The following is a 22,138-nucleotide window of genomic DNA, read 5'->3' as shown; positions in this document are numbered from 1 at the left end:
GTAAGTTTTCAATCAAGGGTCGTTTTCTTGTACCTTCTTCCCATGCACCTCTTATTTGAGAGAGAGAGAGAGAGACAAAAGTAGTTAAACATTACCACTCATAAAGATCAACAAAATGTTGAACCCATGAACTGAACAAGAGCAAAAGCCAAAACAAATAAAGAAAGCACAACAGAAAAGAACGTTAGATAGGTAAACGGGCTCACGCCGGAACCGCTTGCCCAAATTGCGGCAAAAGAGAAGTAGCATTAGCAGGAGGGAGCGGAAGATCAGTAAGATGCATACGCAAGATCGCATAAACATCTAACAAGATTTTATGCACCAGGTTATTAATGTTAACTGGAATTTGACGAAAATGAGCATCATTTCACGCCATCCAAACAAACCACCAAGAAGTAAGCAACCACGTCCGCCAGATGAACCTCCACCTCTTGTTGTAACTAATACAAACCGACCCCAAGATCAGATCTAGTGCAAATGACTCCTCCTTAACAAATACTTCTGGATGCCTTCAGGCAGGCTAAAGAGTTCCACAAATATTGGGCAAGACCAGAACAAGTGAAACGTAGATTCTTCTGCAGCTTGACAAAGCACGCACCAACTCGAGAGTTGAATGCCCCACTTCTTTAAATTACTGTGGGTGTAGATCCTATCGTGCAAAATTAACCAAGCCAGGACTCGAGAATGGGGAGAAGGACCCTTCGCCCAAAGCACATCCTCGGACAACCAATCAGCCCCCGACGAGAGCAACGATCTATAGACTTTTTTTGTGAGAAACTCGCTGCTAGTCGCCAACGCCCACTGCAACCACTGAACAATTTTTTTGGAGTCTTCAAAATGGTCTCTAAAGCAGGCTAAAGCTCTCAACCACGATTTACGCAAGTGCGACAGCGCCAAACCCCGGGTTTCCAGACGAACCGGGATAAGAGCTAAAGCCCCATATTTAGCAAGAAGCAAACTAACACAAGGGTTATCCGGTGGTGGGCCAACCAACATTGCTTAGCGACAAGAACAATGCTTCGCAGTCTGGGCGCAGGAATGCCTAAACCAGCCATACGTCGAGGTAAAACCACTGAACGCCAACCAATCAAGTAACGCTTACCCTTGAGTTGACACCCAGACCATAGAAAACCTGCCAGCAAGCGTGTCAGCTGCTTCTCTACTCCCACAGGCATCACAAACGTAGACATGAAAAATTCTGGAATAGTTGAAAGAACATGTCTGACTAAGGTTAGACGGCCAGCGATGAAGAGATAAGACGACTTCCACGAAAGCAATTTGCGCTTCACGTTTTGAAGCGTCGGAGCCCAAGCAGCAGAAGATAGGTGCTTCACTTGTAACAGCAAGCTCAGATACATAATAGGCAAGTATGAAATAGTGCAATTAAATTTTTTTCCAACTGCAAGCATATTGGCATTAACATTGAACATGGTAATAGAGCATTTGGTCTCATTTAGAGAAAGCCCAGATAGAGAGAGACAAAACTGAATGATAAGCTTGAACCTAAGCATCTGTTGAACATTTGCACGATTAAAAATGATCATATCATCAACATAAGTAAGAATATGACCCGAGAAGGTGGAAACCTGCAAAGGATCAATGAAACACGATACAACCGCCCGCTTAAGCAAGACCATAAGACCCACAACAACTGCATTGAACAACAAAGGCGATAGGAGACACCCTTGCTGCAAACCCCGCCCCAACTTGAACCGGTCTCCTCTAACACCATTGATATTTAGTATGATCTGGGCATTTGAGACCAGCTCCCTCACCCAACTAGAAAAGCCATGACCAATACCGAAATTTGCTAACATTTGAAATAAGAATGACCAATGCACAGAGTCAAAAGCTTTATAAAAGTCTAATTTAAGGACAAAGTAAGGTTGACTGCTATGCTGCAAGGAATGAACAACCTCGGACGCCATGATGAACGAGTGTTGGACCCTCTTATTACAGACAAAGGCAAACTGAGAGTATGAAAAAATCTGGTTAGCCATCGATTTCAACCTATTTGCCAAAACCTTGGCAAACATCCGATAGAGAGCACTCATAACTGAGATTGGGCAGAATCGTGAAATATAAGTGGCCTTATCATCTTTCAGAATGAGCGAAATAATAGCAACAAGAAAATGATAAGGCAGTTTGGAGTTAAGATGGAACTCATCAAACATGCTCACCACGTCTGTTTTAACAGAGTCTCAAAAGATTCTAAAAAAGTCGACATGAAACCCGTCAATGCCAGGCGCTTTCCAACCCGACAGATCCTTAATTGCCCTAAAAATCTCATCGTCAGATAACCTTCTTAGCATAGATCTGGCTTGCTGAGGCTGAATTGACCCAACTAGGATATTACCAAAGACACTCTCCGCAGTTAACGAAGCAGAATATAAGTCCTTAAAATATAATAAGACTACCAGATTAACGTGTTGTTTGAGATAAGAAACACCCTCAATGGAGATAGAAGGAACAACCTTCCTCCTATGACGATGGGAAGCATATGAGTGAAAAAATTTAGTGTTGTCATCACCGGCTGCAAGCCATTTCACCCTAAACCACTGCTTCCAACGAATTCCGTCTTTGACCCTCCAGCTTTTCAAGAGCATAGTTAATTCTAAGGACCTGGCTTTGAGATTGAGAAGTTGCAAATCAGAAAGAGAGTCAGGAGAAGACATAGACTGATACAACGCAAAAATCTCTTGATCCCATGTGGTCATTTGCTGAAATTTCTCCACCTTATGACTATGAAGCCAAGTTTTGATATCCTTAGCTAGACGAGAAAACTTATTTTGAACCCGAAGCGCAGCCCAATGCTCATCAATAGGTTTGTTCCAAGAATTAACAATAACAGAGAGAAAATCTGGCACCTGAAGCCACCATTCTTCAAACGCAAAGCTCCTGATGGGTTGAAAGTCATCCCCCTAATGAGTGATGATATGCCCATGATTTGAGATAGATGGAGCAAACAACACACACTTAATGTCGGGAATGAGATCCAATAAATTAGGGGTGACAATAACCCTATCAAGGACCCTACAGCACGGACGAGACCACCTATTCGACCAACAGAAGCGCTCCTCGGTTTAAGGAATAGGGTAGAGGAAATGTCGATGAACAAAGTCTTAGAAACCTCGCATAGAGGGATTAGGAATTACGAGGTTATTAGAATCATGGATAGATAGCAAACAATTAAAATCTCTCATAAGAAAGTGACAATCTGCATTGAAAACGACAACCCTATCCAAATTATCCCAAAAAGTGGGCCTCATGGCGAAGAGATTAGGGCCATAAACAACAGAAACCACTATCTTTCTATCAATTGCCTGCAAATTGAAAGCAACAGACAGAGAAAAAAGACCCACGTCCTTCTGAGATAAATTTAAAACTTGCTTTCCCAAGATAAGGATACCTCATGTATGATTTACCGCTGACTTAAAGAAATAGTCAGCTCCCTGCCAGATGCTAGAGACGACCACGAGCGGAATAACCTCCATTTTAGTTTCACATAAAGCAAGAAGGTCGGGTTTTTGCTCCCTAACCCAATTAGCTAGAAACAGGCGCTTTGTGGGACAATTTAAGCCCCTAACATTCCAACAAACAGTCATCATGGAACAAAATCTGGAAAAGCCCAGGGTTGGTGGCACCGAGATGACCTTCTTGGAGACCTAACATCGATAGCCGAAACAATTGACGAAGGCCTCCTTCTTCTTCGCTGACCACCAGCACTGACGGACGACCTCAAGTGACCATCGAAAATGCCCAACTGCTCGCAGTCTGCTCTAACAGAGTGGCAGGGGGAGTCCTCGATAATAGCAGAAATAGCTGAAATCGTAGAATCCATATCAACAGCTATAGCTTGCAGCTGTGAAGAAGAGAGAAAGATATCCAGCAACTTAGCTGCATCGACAACTGTGACACCCAGCGGTTGTGGACTAGGATGCTGCTGAGACAAAGGCATAAACAGGTGGCTACCCTGACCCCGTGCTGGACTACTGGATGAGAACCCGTTTGGCAGAAGATCAAAAGATTTGATAGAAGAAAAAACCTCAGAGACATAATGTGATACAGGGAGAGGATGCGGAACCGAGGAGCCAAGCACCATGTATTTGATTGCCAGGTTGGTTCTAACATTAAACGCAATAAGATTGATAACCAGACAGTGAGAGTGTTTGGAGGAAAAAATAATATGTGACGATTGAAGATTCGTCCTTTGTCCATCACGCGCAAACCTGCCCAACCGCGCCTCCAAGCTGAAACGAGAAGTGGTACGTGCGTTGCTTGAACATCTCGACCAACGTGAGCCTCGAGGGCGTCGACACCTCTTCCATCCTCGCTGAGGCCACCAATAACGTCGCCAAGATCACCGACAAAAACCTGAGAGCGTAAGCACCTTTCTTCCCCTATTGCTCCTTTTGCCTCTGCTTTTCACTCTTCCTTCCATCGTTGGTGTTTTGTCAAAATGGTTACTCCTCAATCCATTATTTTTTGGTGGGTTTCGTCTTTTAATGGCAGTACTTTGCGTACATCCATGCTGGTGGTTTCAGAAATTGGAAGACTTTGCTTGTTGGAAGTGCCCATTGACTACCCATTATTTTGCTTACTCCATATTATTTGATCCCCAGTTATCATTTGATGCATTTATGAATAACTCTATAGTTTTTTTGTTATGTTGGTGGTTACTAGGTACCCCAATTGCATGAAATATTTGGTCATTTTTTCATTTTTAGGTGTTTTCACTTTTTCACTTTGGGTAGGAGTCGATTGACCCATTTATCTTTATTATAAGGTCAATAAATGAAAGCACCAACCCCATGAACAAAGATAATAAAACTAATAAGAAACTAGAATATACTAACATATTTAAAAATAAAAAATAAAATAATTACCCTAACAAATACCTTTTAAAATTAACCTCATTAATTTTTTCTGTTCGATCTAGTGTGGCCTGACCTAAGGTTCACAATGGAATTTAAAGAGCTACACAACGGTGGACTCATAACTTAACGAATGAGATTAAAAACCTAATTCAGAAAATGGCTACCCAAGAGAGAAAACCCAGTTCTATAAGAACTCCTGCAAGTGGTGCAAAGGACTCACCAACAAGTTTGGATTCATTGCAAAAAGGACTGGATTAGCTGAGCAAAGGGTTGCAGGGAAGAGACATCAACAGAGACTTTGAACCAAATGTTTGATCACCAATTGCTTTCCTGATCTTAAGATATGTTTTGTTTTGAACTACTCTTCTGTAGAACGAGGGAATTGTAATGTACAAGGACAAACCACCAAATTCGAGAACGATTGAAGAGCCTCAGCAGGTCGTGTCAAGGTCGAGAGCCTTTATCTCCCAGCTTGAATATCAAAAAAAAAACAAAAAGGTTCACCGGATCTAAACACGAATTGAGTACCATTAACTCAAAGTCGGGCCTACTGCAGATCCGACCTTAACAGCATATAAGTCTTAAGTTCAGAGTTTCACGGGTTTGTCTAATAAAAAAAAGGAAATTTTCATTTAAGGCCCAACCTTTTACCTTTAATTTTAAAAATTGGCTTTGCTTTTCTGAAATTCCTGATACAACAACAACAACAACAACTACGCCTTCATCCCAAAACAATTGGGGTCAGCGATATGAACCAAAAAAGAAATTCATTTTGGGTCTTCCACATGAATCCTTTTCCTCCAATCATTTCTATCCAACGCCATGTCCTCGGTGAGGTTCAAAGCATTCATATCCTTTCCTATCATCTCCATCCAAGTCTTCCTAGGCCTACCCCGACCTCTTTTAACTAATATATTTTCCCATTTCTCCAACCTTCTAACTGGAGCATCATTAGGCCTTCGCCGAATATGTCCAAACCACCGTAAACGATTCTCTCGCATCTTATTTTCAATGGGTGCAACACCTACCTTCTTACGTATCTCTTCGTTCCGAATCTTATCTTTTATTGTATTTCCACACATCCATCTAAGCATCCGCATCTCAGCTACACTCATTTTTTGAATATGATGTCTCTTGGCAGCCCAACATTCCGTACCATATAGTAAAGCGGGTCTAATAGTCGTCCTATAAAACTTTCCCTTCAACCGCAATGGCATTCTACGATCGCACAGCACTCCAGTAGCACTTTTCCATTTCATCCACCCAACCTTTATCCTATGATTTACATCTCCATCAATTTCTCCATACTTTTGAATAATGGATCCCAAATATTTGAAATAATCATTCACCGGTATATCTTGCTCACCAAGTTTCACTACACTCCCATCACTACTTCGTTGCTTACTAAACCGACATTCCATATATTCAGTCTTACTCTTACTCAACTTAAAACCTCTAGCTTCCAATGTCTGTCTCCATAATTCTAACTTAGCATTAACCCCAGCTCTAGACTCATCAATCAAAACAATATCATCAGCAAACAACATACACCACGGTACATTTTCTTGAATTGATCTCGTAAGCTCATCCATCACTATCGCAAATAGGAAAGGGCTTAAAGCAGATCCTTGATGTAACCCAACCGTTATCGGAAAATTGGTTGTCACCCCTCCACAAGTGCGGACATTGGTCACTACTCCTTCATACATATCTTTAATTTTACTAATGTACTTGAGAGAAACACCTTTCTTCATCATTGTCCACCAGAGAACGTCCCTAGGTACTCTATCGTATGACTTCTCTAAATCAATAAAAACCATATGCAAATCTTTGTTCCTCTCTCTATATCTTTCAATAAGTTGTCTAAGAAGATGTATAGCTTCCATAGTTGATCTTCCAGGCATAAAACCAAATTGATTCTCCGATATCATGACAACCTTCCTCAACCTAGACTCAATCACCCTCTCCCAAAGTTTCATAGTATGACTCATGAGTTTTATACCACGATAGTTTGTGCAATCTTGTATATCACCCTTATTCTTATATAAAGGCACCAAAGTACTCTTACTCCACTCATTAGGCATCTTATTTGTTCGCCAAATCAAGTTAAAAAGATTTGTCAACCATTCTAAACCTTTCTCTCCCAAGCATTTCCAAGCCTCGATAGGTATACCATCTGGGCCAACTGCCCTTCTTGATTTCATTTTCTTCAAAGCCTCTGCAATTTCTTTCTTTTGAATCTTGCGCATGAAGTCACGATTTATCTCATGAAAAGGAATGGAGAAGTCTCCAAGATCTTGAGCATGACTATCATTAAATAGCTTATCAAAATAATCTTTCCATCTCTCCTTAATCTCCTCATCTTTGACTAAAACCCTTTGCGTTTCATCTTTGATACATCTAACCATACCCAAATCCTTCGATTTCCTATCTCTCATCTTTGCAAGCCTATAAATATCCTTCTCGCCTTCTTTGGTATCCAACTTGTCATAAACCTCCTTATATACCTTAGCCCTCGCGTTTCGAACAACTTTTTTAGCTTCCTTCTTTGCTATCATATACTTCTCCAAATTCTCATTATCACGACTCTTACTTAGATTTCTATAACACTCTCTTTTAACCTTAATAGCTAATTTGACATCCTCGTTCCACCATGATGTATCCTTACCTAGTGGTGCACCGCCTTTAGACTCACCCAATACCTCCTTAGCTACTTTTCTCATACCACCCGCTATCTTATTCCACATTGATTCTGAATCCTCCTCGAGACACCAATCAACTTCCTTAACTACCTGCTCTACAAACATTCCTTGTTTAGCTCCTTTCAGTGCCCACCACTTAATTCTAGGATCTATCCTATGTCTATCCCTTTTGCGGCATTGTCTAATTCTAAGATCTAAAATTAAGACTCTATGTTGTGTAGCTACACTTTCTCCTGGTATAACCTTACAATTGATGCAACAACCCCTATCTCTCTTTCTAAGTAGGAAAAAATCTATCTGACTCGTATTAACCCCACTTTTAAATATTACTAGGTGAGACTCCCTCTTCCTAAACCAAGTGTTTGCTAAGATCATATCATAGGACAAACAAAAATCTAAAATCCTTTCTCCACTTTCATTTCTTTTTCCTATACCATAGCCTCCATGGATATTCTCAAATCCATCCCTACTAATGCCTACATGTCCATTAAGGTCACCGCCGATAAAAAGCTTTTCTCCATAAGATGTCTCTTGTACTACTCCATCTAAATCTTCCCAAAATTGATGCTTAATGGAATCATCTAAACCTACTTGAGGTGCATAAACACTAATAATATTAATAATATCCGTACCTAATACTAATTTAATAAGTAAAATTCTATCACCCTTCCTACGGACCTCAACTACATTATCTATAAACTGACGACTCATAACAATCCCTACTCCATTCCTATTCCTATTTATTCCTGTATACCAAATCTTATATCCCCAAGGTTCTATCACTTTAGCTTTCTCACCTACCCATTTGGTCTCTTGAAGACATAAAATATCAATCTTTCTCCTACACATAACATCTACTAACTCTACCAACTTACCAGTTAAAGACCCTATGTTCCAAGTGGCTAACCTAATTTTATGGTCTTGGACTAACTTCTTTACCCCCACCCGTCCAACAAAGTGAGGGAACCCTTGCCTATTTGACACCACACCCGGGCGCCGGTGTGACGCGTCGCTTCTGGGCGACGACCTAGCAACCCTTGCATATTTATCACTGCCTCCGGGCCTAGAGAGTACAGCGCGTCGCTCAGTAGGGAACGCCCCAACGAAATTCTCATATTGGTTCATTTTCATAGGATATGACAAAGTTTTTATGCTGGCTGTCACAGGCCTACCGCAACCCTCCTCCTTTATCCGGGCTTGGGACCGGCAGTGTATAACTACACAGGCGGAGTTTAATGCAGGCCTCAAGTTAATTTTCTTGGAAATAGTTGAATGCAGGCCTCAAGTTAATATCCATCATCTTGAGAAAAGTGATTCTTTTGGGTTTTCTATATTGTTCTTTAGAATTGAAAAATGTTCATTTATATTAAATTCTAAATCTAATCTTATCTCAATCCTTAATTCTAAATCTTAAATCCTAACCTAAACCCAATCCCAATCCTAAATATTATACAAGCAGAAACAAGAGAGGTGTCAAAAATTAGATGCTTTATAATTTTTTCTTAATTGACATTTTTGCCATGTATTTTGAGAATGTCATTGTAAATTTATTTGGTCATCTGTGTATAATTTTTCAGAAACCAAAAAGTGTTAGTTACATGGCAATTTGAAAATTTTCTCATAACATAAATTTACCATTTATAATGAAAACTTCTTCCTCTCTCTCTCTCAATGTACCGTGTGCCTAGGGCTGGGAAAACAAGCCGAGTTGCTCGTGGCTCGGCTCATGTTGGGCTTGTAAAGAGCTTGTCAGAAATCACAAAATAGGCTCGCTGAGCTGAATATGAACAATAGGTACTTGGTTCGGCTAGGCTTGTATAAGCTCATCATGTATTAAAAAATATATTTTACATGCATTTTTTTGTAATAAGATTTCTTCCAACTCTAAACTAATGTATTTTTTTATTATAAACAAGCCAGCTCAAACTCGGCTTGTTTAACTCAGGCTCATGGCTTGGCTTGCCACCATAATGAGCCAAGCTTGAACACATCAAGCTCGGTTCATTCAGCTCGTTTACGAGCCCTACTAGTGCCCTTCTTTTACGAATGGTATACTCATTTTCTTATCTTTTTTTCTACCTTTATTTAGATAACTAAATTTTTCTTTTTTCTCTCGTTAGAAGGACAAGCAAACAAGATAAGACAATCTTTTCTACAATGGTATTTATTTGCTTTAGGTTTTTTTAGTTGCACGTTTTAAATTAAAAATATAATAAATCAAATAAAAAGGTATTTGCTTACTTTTATTTTTTAGTTGTATATTTGAAATTAAAATATAATATAGCGTGTTTTAAAGAGATACATGTTTGTACGCCTTTATTCATTTTAATTGAAATAAAAATAGCAGCATAAACTTGAATTTTCTAGGCCCGGCTTGGTCATATGGGCCATTCAATATGCTAGCCTCCACCAATGTTGTGAGAGGAGTACGCCTCAGTACCTGAAGCGTACGCCTCAGAGGCGAGACACACGCTCAAGGTACTGAGGCGTGCTGTGATGCTCAAATTGCCCCTCATCAACCTCCAGAACCCCCTCCTTCATCCCCAAGTCTTCCTCCTCCGCCCGATTTGTTGGCTGTGCTAATCCCAAGTGCCGGTGGATCCACCGCCACGTGCCGGCCAACTGCTCCTCCGCCGCTCCCTGCCTCCCCTCCCACCGCTTCACTTGCATACCAGTTGTGAGAGGCGTACGCCTCATTTAGAGGCGAAGCGCAGGCTCAACGCCTCGCTTCGCCTCATCGCATTTAACAACCTTGGTCTCCATGAAAACAATTTGAACATTTGATTATGAAGGCTATTATTGAGATTTAACTTGTGTTATCTTATGGATAATACTAAAGGCAGGTTTTTAAATGGAGGATTTTGGAAAACCGAGTCTCATATTAAAAATTTCAGAAAAGTGAGAACCTTTTGAAATTAATTAGCAAAATATTGGCTTCTAAATGTAATTTAAAAAAAAAAATGTGGTCCACGTGGAAAAAAGCTACCTTTGACTTGATTTTAATATGTGCTAAGTGTTAAAAGGTAAGTTTTCAATCAACGGTCGTTTTCTTGTCAGAAGACTTCTGGAACCTTCTTCTTCTTCCCATGCTCCTCCTATTTGAGAGAGAGAGAGAGAGATTTCTGGGTGAGTGGTAGCCATGCCTTGCTTGAACATCTCGACCAACGTGAGCCTAGAGGGCGTCGACACCTCTTCCATCCTCGCTGAGGCCACCAATAACGTCGCCAAGATCATCGACAAACCTGAGAGCGTAAGCACCTTTCTTCCCCTTTTGCTCCTTTTGCCTCTGCTTTTCACTCTTCCTTCCATCGTTTATGTTTTATCAAAATGGTTACTCCTCATCCATTCTTTTTTGGTGGGTTTCGTCTTTTGATGGCAGTACTTTGCGTACATCGATGTTGGTGATTTCAGAAATTGGAAGACTTTGCTTGTTGGAAGTGCCCTTTGACTACCCATTATTGCTTACTCCATATTATTTGATCCCCAGTTATCATTTGATGCATTTATGCATAACTCTATAGTTTTTTTGTTATGTTGGTGGTTACTAGGTACCCCAATTGTATGAAATATTTGGTCATTTTTTCATTTTTATGTGTTTTCACTTTTTCACTTTGGGTAGGAGTCAATTGTAGTGAGAGAGCATGATTAGTACAATGCTTGGCCTTGTTGAAGAGTCGATGGATGGGTTCATGATGGTTTTCTTGAACTTCTTAAGTTTCTTATGAGCTTTTCTTTGAGAAGTTTTGGTATCTAAGAGTCAATGCATAGAATTTTCCTTCATACATATTATGCATTGTTTAAATATTGTCAAATCCAAACTCATTTTTTTCATTGGGCATGGTTGTTTGTTGTCCTGATGGAATATATCATGAATATTAAGTTCGTCTCTGTAGATTATTGCCGTGGCTTTGCTCCATATGTTCTTTTGTTTTCCTTCTTTTCGATAATTTGTGTATATGTTGTTTCTGAGTAAAGGGAACCGCAAAGATTATGGTTAAGGATTTACGGATTCTTTTTAGGAATCAAAAGCGAAACCATGTGCTAATAAAAGAAAAACACGGGGAAACTTTAAGATAAGAAATTCATCATAGCCAGGGAAAAAGAATATTGGGGGGCGGAGAGAGAGATGGTGAAACTATCTCCTGGTTGTATGTGTTTTGTCTCAGTATGTTGCCTTTGGCTTTGGACATCATGTCCTGTGTGATTGTGTAATGCAATTAGGTGTTGCTGGACATAGTGAATTTGGGGGATTTCTTCTCTATGTCATGGATCTTATATGATTTAAGGATGATTAGTGAAGCTAGGGTTGGTGATTCATTGCCTGTATAATTAGTGGTTGTTGCCCTGTTGTGACGGTTGGGAATCCCTCCAATGGGAAACCTTTTCTGAGGTTACACAACTTGCAATCTTTGCAGAGTGGACTGGAACTATCTTAACCATGGAATTGCGGTTTGGAACCTAAAGTGTTTGTCCCTAAGCTTGGCTATGAAAATAAGGGCCTCTTTAAATTGGCCGCTCAACTCAAAGCAACCTTGAAAAGTTGTCATTTATTTAACTATCAAGATGGAATATGAGGAGGTCTTCCTCTTCACTTGGGCATCTGTCATAACAAAAAAAAAGTACAAAAGTTTCTCTTGGTGCCTCTTAGAATAGCCTCGCCTTCTATGTCACATGGGTGCGGGTGCGGGAATTCGGCACTTCCAAAAAACCCGGGTGCGGCAGGGGCAAAAATGTATATATATATATATATAAAAGGGGTGTCCGGGGTTCCCCCCGGCAGTGCCCCCCCCCCCCCCCCCCCAAGATTTTTTTTTTAAATTCCGCAGCCCATTTCATAGGGAAAATTCTTTTTTTTTTTTTAAACAAAAAAAAATGGACCAAAATGACCTTGGGTGTGGTCAACGCACCCAGGGTCGGGTTGACCGCACCCGCATCTAGTCGCGTCGACCCGGGTGCGGCACCCTGCTAGCCGAATCCCTGTGACATAGCTCGCCTTATTACTGCCAGAACTTGGTTCTCTTGTGGTAGCACACTATTTCTGACAGATTTGGAAAAGTTTTGTTCCTGGTGTTGAATAAGGCAAACTAGAATTTGTGCTTACGACAAAGTGAATACAAACTGAATTTTTTTTTTTTGAGATAAAATAAAAAATGGCTGCAATTATTAATAAAAATCCATTTCATATGGACAAATCAAACTATTTGCTGCAGTCAGGGCTGGGCTGGGCTACAAAAAATGGATAAAAATCTATTTCATATGGAATCAGGGCTGGGCTAGGACTGGGCTTTTAAAAAAAAAAAAAAAATTTAACTGTTTCGGGAGGCCAGTCCTGCGCCCTGCGCCCCCCCCCCCCACAGCTACGCCTCTGCATGTGATCATGTTTACCCATCATGTTGGAGCTGACATTTAGATGCAGCGGATTAGCTTCCTTGAAGATGTGCATGTCCATCAGTTATGAAAGTTTCATCTGCTTTGAGATTTCTAACATAGATTAACAAGTCAAGAAATTCATGTTCTCTATTAAATACAAATACAACTCAGACATTATCAACATGTGCCTTGCTTTTGATGGTTTGGCATGATATATTTAAAACTTATCAAACTTGTGGAACATCACTTACATTGCCATTAAGATGTCTGGTCTGGGTCTTTTGTTTACATTATGATTTGAAGTTACTTAATATTTGTAATTATTAGTATGCTGCATGTTAAATCTTAAACAGTTAAAATCTTGGAGTAATTCATGTCTTAATCAGGTGAGTTGGCATATATTTAGCCAAAAGAATATGCCTTTATATGATTTATATTAGTTTACATGAAAGTCATCAGACGTGGCTCTAGGACAAGTCATAATTAGTTTGTTGGTATCAAGCTGAACCAAGTTGGATGCATGACCACTCTGACCAGACCCTTACCTCTGGGACTTGTTCCTAGGTGAAGCAAGTGGGACAAGATATGTCCCATGGCGGTGATCCCGCATGGGATGCTACAGTTTGTGAACTAAAACTATTGCATGGTTTATGTTATTGCCTCTGTATTCACTCATATATGTTTGAATTGGTTAATGCTTTATCAATTTGTGTCATCTGACCTAATTCAAAATGTAAATGTGTATCTAGTAAGTAGTAGCATATTATGTGCATGTGCACCTCTGTTGATGGTGGACAAGCTGATACTGAGATTTTTATTTTGTCGACAACATCTTGTTGGCTTTACAGTATGTGATGATAGTGCTGAAGGGGTCTGTGCACATTTCTTTTGGAGGAACTGAACAACCTGCTGCATATGGGGAGCTGGTCTCCATTGGAGGCTTGAACCCAGATACGAACAGGAAGCTTAGTGCTGCAATTGCTGCTATTTTGGAGTCCAAGTTATCTGTTCCAAAGTCGTGTTTCTGCCTCAAGTTTTATGACACCAAGGTAACAACACATCACAAGTCTCCTTCCAAACCCATTCATACAACAACAACAACAACTACTACGCCTTCATCCCAAAACAATTGGGGTCAGCGATATGAACCAAAAAAGAAATTCATTTTGGGTCTTCCACATGAATCCTTTTCCTCCAATCATTTTTATCCAATGCCATGTCCTCGGTGAGGTTCAAAGCATTCATATCCTTTCCTATCATCTCCATCCAAGTCTTCCTAGGCCTACCCCGACCTCTTTTAACTAATATATTTTTCCATTTCTCCAACCTTCTAACTGGAGCATCATTAGGCCTTCGCCGAATATGTCCAAACCACCGTAAACGATTCTCTCGCATCTTATTCTCAATGGGTGCAACACCTACCTTCTTACGTATCTCCTCGTTCTGAATCTTATCTTTTATTGTATTTTCACACATCTATCTAAGCATCCGCATCTCAGCTACACTCATTTTTTGAATATGATGTCTCTTGGCAGCCCAACATTCCGTACCATATAGTAAAGCAGGTCTAATAGTCGTCCTATAAAACTTTCCCTTCAACCGCAATGGCATTCTACGATCGCACAGCACTCCAGTTGCACTTTTCCATTTCATCCACCCAACCTTTATCCTATGATTTACATCTCCATCAATTTCTCCATACTTTTGAATGATGGATCCCAAATATTTGAAATAATCATTCACCGGTATTTCTTGCTCACCAAGCTTCACTACACTCCCATCACTACTTCGTTGCTTACTAAACCGACATTCCATATATTCAGTCTCACTCTTACTCAACTTAAAACCTCTAGCTTCCAATGTCTGTCTCCATAATTCTAACTTAGCATTAACCCCAACTCTAGACTCATCAATCAAAACAATATCATCCGCAAACAACATACACCACGGTACATTTTCTTGAATTGATCTCGTAAGCTCATTCATCACTATCGCAAATAGGAAAGGGCTTAAAGCAGATCCTTGATATAACCCAACCGTTATCGGAAAATTGGTTGTCACCCCTCCACAAGTGCGGACATTGGTTACTACTCCTTCATACATATCTTTAATTATACTAATGTACTTGAGAGAAACACCTTTCTTCATCATTGTCCACCAGAGAACGTCCCTAGGTACTCTATCGTATGCCTTCTCTAAATCAATAAAAACCATATGCAAATCTTTGTTCCTCTCTCTATATCTTTCAATAAGTTGTCTAAGAAGATGTATAGCTTCCATAGTTGATCTTCCAGGCATAAAACCAAATTGATTCTCCGATATTGTGACAACCTTCCTCAACCTAGACTCAATCACCCTCTCCCAAAGTTTCATAGTATGACTCATGAGTTTTATACCACGATAGTTTGTGCAATCTTGTATATCACCCTTATTCTTATATAAAGGCACCAAAGTACTCTTCCTCCACTCATTAGGCATCTTATTTGTTCGCCAAATCAAGTTAAAAAGATTTGTCAACCATTCTAAACCTTTCTCTCCCAAGCATTTCCAAACCCATTCATGTGTCCTTCCAAATGTGTTTCTTTATTTTTTATTAGCACCAAATCATGCAAATAACCCTTTACTGACAAAAAATTTGGGAAACTTTGGATGGAAAATAGCCCAATCAAACCCTTTATACATTTTAATATTTTGCATGTGGGTTATAATGGGGTTTCTTCTTAGCTTGCAACTTTCTGATGTTTATGTTTGCCAACTTGCAGGGTTCCAACTTTGGATGGAATGGCTCTACCGTCTCAGATGGAAGCTAATTTCCTCTGATTCTTCATTTCTATAAGTGATACTTTGTTTTTTTTCTTTGGGTTGTTGGGGGAAGAATGTCATATGAAAAGTTGCATTTTCATGTGAATTCTCTGCAATCTTACTGTTGGGGAGGAATACATAGTTCCTCCAATAAATGTTGTTTAGACTTTGGCATTGTGAAATGTTGAAACAACTCGGACCGTTCCTCTTATATGCAGCACAATATTAGGTAGTCTTAAGGCTAAAACATCGTCTCCACATTTTGATAGCTTTTGAGAATGTGTCATTTTAGTGGCTATTTTACGGGTTTTTGCCATGTTCAGCTTCATGTGTTGAAGAGCGTGCTATTTGGTAGTTTGGCTTAAGACTGTGACCAAGTTCATGAGTTCTACATGTTGGCCATTTGAAGCACCCTGATTGTGACTTTATAAACTTGGGCGTGTTTCATTCTACGCCAAATAATGTGTCCTTATATTGGTCTGAATCTGGCATTGACCAGGTTCAGTTGAGATGTGTGAAAAATCTAATTGGAATTACTAGGACGCCATCTTGAAGAATGAATTCTTCACTTTGTGGTTTTTAATGGATTAACTTAGTTTTTTAGTTGATTTAGTTTATCACATAATTTGACAGTATGATTTTGTTATTTTGTCAAGCAAAATATTGGTTCACAAGTTCAAAAGAAATGCTGGCTAGAGCAAATATCCCATGATTACCAAGAAATGGTGTTTGCTGGGGTGTTGTCTTATGTTGTTTAGTTGAAGCTAACATGATTTTCAATTATAAAGCTATATCTGGAATCTGATAGCTCAGTTTCACATTGAGAGCAACGTTAAGCCCAGCCCGTGCAGCCTATGATGCTTGGTAAGCAAGTGATGTGAGACTTGGCCCATGAATTCTAGCATTTCTACTTGACAATCATGAGGCATATCCGATCTCTCATTTTCTGGTCGTTAGTTTTCCTTGGGTTCTTAAAGTTTTGAGTTTTTTTCTCTTTTTTCTTCCTGTGAAAACTTGTTAGCATTTTGAGCATTCGATAAATCCGTGGAAAACATCTTAACGTAGTTTTACATGACTCTCTCTCTACCTCGTTAACGGATTGTAGCAAAATTGCCCAAGGCTTGTGTTTGGATGTTTAAAAATCACATTTTAAATTCATGGAGGCATGATTTCTCATAATTTGTAAGTTATGGTGCTTATGAATATAACGTTACAAAAGGGGAGAAAATGGATGTTAAGTAACCAGTAAGGAAAAAAAGAAGCGAGAATTTTGGGAGTGGTAGTGATGGGATAGTGTGAGAAAATGGTAAGGAAACCGTGAAAGAGATTTATGGAGAGATTATTAAACTCATTTCCAATTCTTTAGTTGGAATTGGGGATTTTGTTATTTTACGTTTTAAGTTATCTGCAATTTTTCTCAAATTTACCAACTTTCAGTATTTTTACATTTTAAGTTATTTTATTTTTTGTTTAGTGGTGTAAAGAACATTTTTGTGTTTGTCTATCGAAAAAATGGTTTTGTTTTTGTGTGTTTGATGAGTAGTGGAGGGAGGGTCGTGGGGTGAAAGAGCACGGGTATCCCGATAATCTGGGTTTTCCTTTTGAAAAAACTTGGGGTACTAAGTTTTTTTTAAACCTGGTTTTCAAGAAAACCAGGTTTGGTGTCATCCAAACATGCACCAAACCTGGCTGGAAGCTCTCGACCAACGCCGGGCTTTCTCAACTGACGCCGAAGCACGGCCACCTTTCAAGCCCTCGTTGAAGCCCAGCACAACCCCTTCCACTCGTCCCTCTCTCTCTCTCTCTCTCTCTCTGTTGAAGCTCGCCCCATCTCATCCCATTCCTCTCTCCCCCTCCTGTTCTCACTTGCTGGAACCCCTATCTAACCCACCCATAGACATTCTACTATCCCCTCTTGTTCTCTTTCTGTTTGAACCCCCAATTGAACCCACCCACAATTGCATGTTATCCCCCTCCCATTGTCTCTCTACTGGAACCCCAATCGAACCCACCCACAACTGCATGCTAGCCCCTTCCTGTTGTCTCTTTACTAGAACCCTAATTGCCCCTCTTCGATCCTTTTTCACTTTCTGTTGCTCCCTCTATCCTTCTCTCCTCTTTCATTCTTCTTCTCTGCTTGAGGGCTTGACTGACGACAGAGCCTAGTGTTGGAGCTCAACTGATGCTGGAATCCCATTGTATACTCGCTCTCTCCCCAGTGCGTTGATAGCTACTCCCTTCTCTTCTTAATATATATATATAACCAGTATTTTTATGGATTTTTTATTCTTTTCTCTTGAATCTAACCGTAAGAATGTGATCTACATGGTTGGATTTGATGCATAAACCTGATTTTTTTAAAGTTTTAAAATCAATGACTCATAACCTTCATAAATATTATGCATTATCGAATGGTTGATTCTTAGCAAATTCACATAAAAAAGTGTTGAAAATGCTCACATTTCTAATTCTCATATTCTAGTTCTCATACTTAAGTTCTCATATTCTATTGATTCTATATAGAATCACTGGAATAAGAGAACTAGAAATATGAGCATTTCAAACACTTTTTTGCAAAACCTATAGATCATATATGGTGTTAGATGTGAGAAAAAATACCTAAAACTAATGGGGTAGAATGAGAAAACAGGCAGGCACATCTCTCTCTCTCTCTCTCTCTCTCTCTCTCTCTCTCTCTCTCTCTCTATATATATATATATATATATATATATATATATATATATATAAATAAAGAGAGGATATATATAGAAAGAAAAATGACAACCTACCCACTAAAACATGCACCCACTATGTGATCAAATACACCACTTCATGCCGGTCTACCGGATAGTCTGTTGGTTGACTGGACAAACGTATGGAGGCTTTTGGCTCATGGTGTGATAGGGATGATGACAATAGTTGTGGCATCACTGGAAGTTTTCGGACGATGCTGAAAATGACGAGAAAGTTGGCAAAAAAAACTAGATCTCTGTAAGTATGCAAGACTCGAGTATGATAAAGCAGGCCGCAATGCGAAGTATATATCCTTAATCATTGATCAGACCACTGTTAGAATGATCTTGAAGTGTGTAGTATGCCAAAAAGTAATATATACATATAGTTACTATTTGGTGTTAAATTGGAGCTAAAGCGTGCTGACCGTCCATTGCGCACATTGATGGACGATCAACGTGCAAAAAAAAACAATGTTGAAAACCCTTAACTGGCGCACTAAAAACGTCAATAAAGGTTTGAAACCTTTACTGTCACTTTTAGTGCGCCACTAAAGGCCTTTTTGAAAAAATGCGCTCGACTTTTAGTTGTACACCAAAAGCAATAGTAAAGGTCCCAAACCTTTAGCGTGCCCTTTATTGGTGCTTTTAGTGCATCACTAAAGATTTTTTTGCCCAAAAATCATGTTTTTAACGCAAGTTTTTGCATTTTTTGTGCTTTTTGCGTGCTGATCATTCATCATTGGGTACGATGGATGGTCATCACACTTTATCTCTGATTTAGCACATATATATATAAAAGCAGGTGTAACGTCTGACATGCTGGGTGCGCCTAATGCGTTGGTGCATATTTTTTCATTGTTTTACACTTTTAGGGATGGTCCAAGATCATATTAAAAGTCCAAAAAACATAAAAAAATACACCCCGTGCACTATCAGCGGCGCGTATTCGCCCGACACTAAATGGTTGCAGAGAGAGAGAAGGAGAGGGAGATGAGGCGCAGGTTAGGGCGTCAGCAAGAAGAGGGAGAGGGAGACACTCGATTTGTGTGTGTGTGTGTGTGTGTTTTTTTTATTTATATACTGTAACGGATGGCCGTTGGATCTAAATACGATCCAACGGCCATCTTAATGGACTTTTTGTTGAGTACGTAACGATTCATTAATTAATTACGCCGGGCCCGTTGGTTCTATGGTTTTTGGTAAATGGATCAGGCCAATTTATCTTATTGAATATGTCCCAGCCCGACCCATCATGGGCTGGTGGGGGTACCCCACCAGATGTCCATTGCGGGTGTCAACTGGTTGGATCTGGTCTGGACCTATGTGAGTCTAAACCCGGGTCTGTCTTTGAGGTGCTGGTACCGTGCTTGAGTCCTATAAAGAAAATATGAACCAGACCCCATCCATACTCGATAGAATATTTTTTTTTTTAATAAAAAAATCAAAGGTCTTAATAAGAACTCGGGTCAGATCTTAGTCTGGTTTGAAATTTCACTAACCATACCCGGTTCTGTATATTAATCGGACTTTTTGGGTCCAACCCGGTTTCTTATGGAACCCCTTTTTTTCACCAAACCCTAACCTTACATGGTTCGGGTTAAGGTCAAACCCGACCCAATGACCACCCCTGCTCGTGGGCCCGCTCGCTTTTGTCATTGCCCCCACTTCCCTGCATTTTATTATTAGTATTGAATCTGCACACCGACTCCACAAACCCCATACGGCCATAACCTCTCACATCCTCCCGATCTTGTCCTTTTCCTCCCCTCTTCAAAGCCACCTCTCTCCGTCTCTCTTTCCCTCTCCATCAAACGCGATGGCTACCGGAATCACTCCTCCCACCAGAGTTTCCTCTTATGTCGGCCTGAAAACCACCCCCCAAAACCTCCTTCCCCTCAAGGAATCCCTTCAGTGGACCCGGAAAACCGTCTCCAATGGCTCAAGAGCCCACTGCATGAAGGTCTCTCTCTCACACACACACAGACACACACGCTCTCTCTCTCTCTCTCTCATATGTCTGACTTTTTTAATCTTAGACATGGAATCCGATCAAGAACAAGAAATTCGAGACATTTTCATACCTTCCACCGGTTTCGGACGAATCCATCGCCAAGGAGATCGATTACATCCTTTCCAAGGGTTGGGTGCCATCCTTGGAATTCGACGAGGTAACTAACCAAAACAAACAACACCACCTTCTTTTTCTCGCATCGATTTACCAACATGATGGTTTTTGTGGGTTTTTTTTTTCCTTGAAAGGTGGGGCATGTGCATAGGACCAACAGTAGGCAGCCAGGGTACTACGATGGGAGGTATTGGACGCTGTGGAAACTGCCCTTGTTCGGTTGCACAGACTCATCTCAGGTGTTGGAAGAGATCAAGCAGTGCAAGGAGACGTTCCCCAACGCCTACATCCGATGCATTGCCTTTGACAGCCAGCATCAGGGACAGTGCATGTCCTTCCTCATTCACAAACCCCAAAACCCATAGCTCTCTATCTCTCTTGTCTTTGCTGCTTTCTCTTTCCTTTGGTTTTGGCACTGTTTCCTTTTTGGTTTTCCGTTTTGGGTGCAGTGGTAGCATCACGGCTTTCTCGAGCCTTTTTTTTTACTGGGAATAAGATCTAGACCTTGGTTTTGTTAGTAATGATATATGAGTTTTTACTTTTTAGCAGCTGTTAGGGTGATAAATGGTTCTTTTTTTTTTTAATAATCTTGATCTACGCGCTGTTGTTTGGCTTGATGTCAGTAAAATAACGTGGGCTTGCCTCAAATCGGACAGCCCAAATGTACCAAAAGTTAAATAGTATCTTGTGCTTGTGAGCACCTAGTTTTTTCCGCTGCAAGTTGTCAAGGTCTTTTCTTTAGCTTACTGTTTAAAGAAAGTATTCACATTACACTGTATGAGTGCAGTTGCATTCCGAGACTTACTTGACAGCCACCCATCTTGGCATTTTTCGAGATGGGTGTGTTGTCCATCTCGAGAAATACTGAGATGAGATGAGATGGATGGTCAGCAGTATTAGAGCTGCATGCTAAACAAACAGGCTGATGCATAAAAAAATGATTTTTAAAAAATATTAAGGCGTGTTCGCAATGTCTTGTGATTCTTGGATTTTCTCAAGTTCCTGTGATTGTATATCACAATCCCAACATTTTTTGAATGTTAGTGAAACATGAAAAAAGTGCAAGTTGTGATTGTTTTAGCCTTAATCTTGTAAAAATTCGTCAAGGATCACAGCTTTTATTATCTCAGTTGTGAATGTTCATCCCGTCTGTGACCAAATCAAAGATGCCTAGATGTATTAAATTCCCAATCTAGGGATAGAGGACACCCGAAGGCAAACAATGTGCACACAGATCAGGCGTACCTAACCACTAGGTGGGTCCTGGACAAGTTTGCTTCCATAAACTCATTTTTTATTTGGTTTCTGAAACTATGTGCTACATAAAACTCTTTGGTTTCTGAAACTATGTGCTTACTTTCTGTTGTTATTAAGGGAAGTACTGTTATGTTTTATGCCAAAAGAAAACGAGTAGGAACAGGCCAAACTCCTAAGGAATAATTCGAGTAGGCTTGTTAGGCATGCAAACGGGCCGGAGCTCCTTCACCAGATCTGACGTCCCCACATTGTCTGTTAGGGGGAATTATA

At 40.1% G+C, this 22,138-nt stretch overlaps 2 protein-coding genes across 2 annotated transcripts; both read left to right on the top strand.

Moving 5' to 3' along the window:
* Window positions 1–10,677: 10,677 nt before the first annotated feature.
* On the top strand, window positions 10,678–15,959 carry LOC149816462 (uncharacterized). The gene is made up of 3 exons (XM_089987275.1): window positions 10,678–10,829; window positions 13,798–13,998; window positions 15,712–15,959. Exons 1-3 carry the CDS (start codon window positions 10,719–10,721, stop codon window positions 15,757–15,759), a joined length of 360 nt encoding a protein of 119 aa, XP_089843401.1. The 5' UTR covers window positions 10,678–10,718; the 3' UTR covers window positions 15,760–15,959.
* A 4,343-nt stretch (window positions 15,960–20,302) lies between these two features.
* LOC149816461 (ribulose bisphosphate carboxylase small subunit, chloroplastic-like) lies at window positions 20,303–21,132 on the top strand. Its single transcript, XM_089986898.1, has 3 exons — window positions 20,303–20,446; window positions 20,523–20,654; window positions 20,746–21,132. Exons 1-3 carry the CDS (start codon window positions 20,303–20,305, stop codon window positions 20,974–20,976), a joined length of 507 nt encoding a protein of 168 aa, XP_089843024.1. The 3' UTR covers window positions 20,977–21,132.
* The last annotated feature ends 1,006 nt before the right edge of the window (window positions 21,133–22,138 follow it).

This window comes from Nuphar pumila, chromosome 14 (genome assembly GCF_984573655.1).
Source record: "Nuphar pumila chromosome 14, dmNupPumi1.hap1.1, whole genome shotgun sequence".
Taxonomy (NCBI): Eukaryota; Viridiplantae; Streptophyta; class Magnoliopsida; order Nymphaeales; family Nymphaeaceae; genus Nuphar; species Nuphar pumila.
Note: the sequence above shows the minus strand (reverse complement) of the source record. Positions and strands in the feature narration are given on the sequence as shown.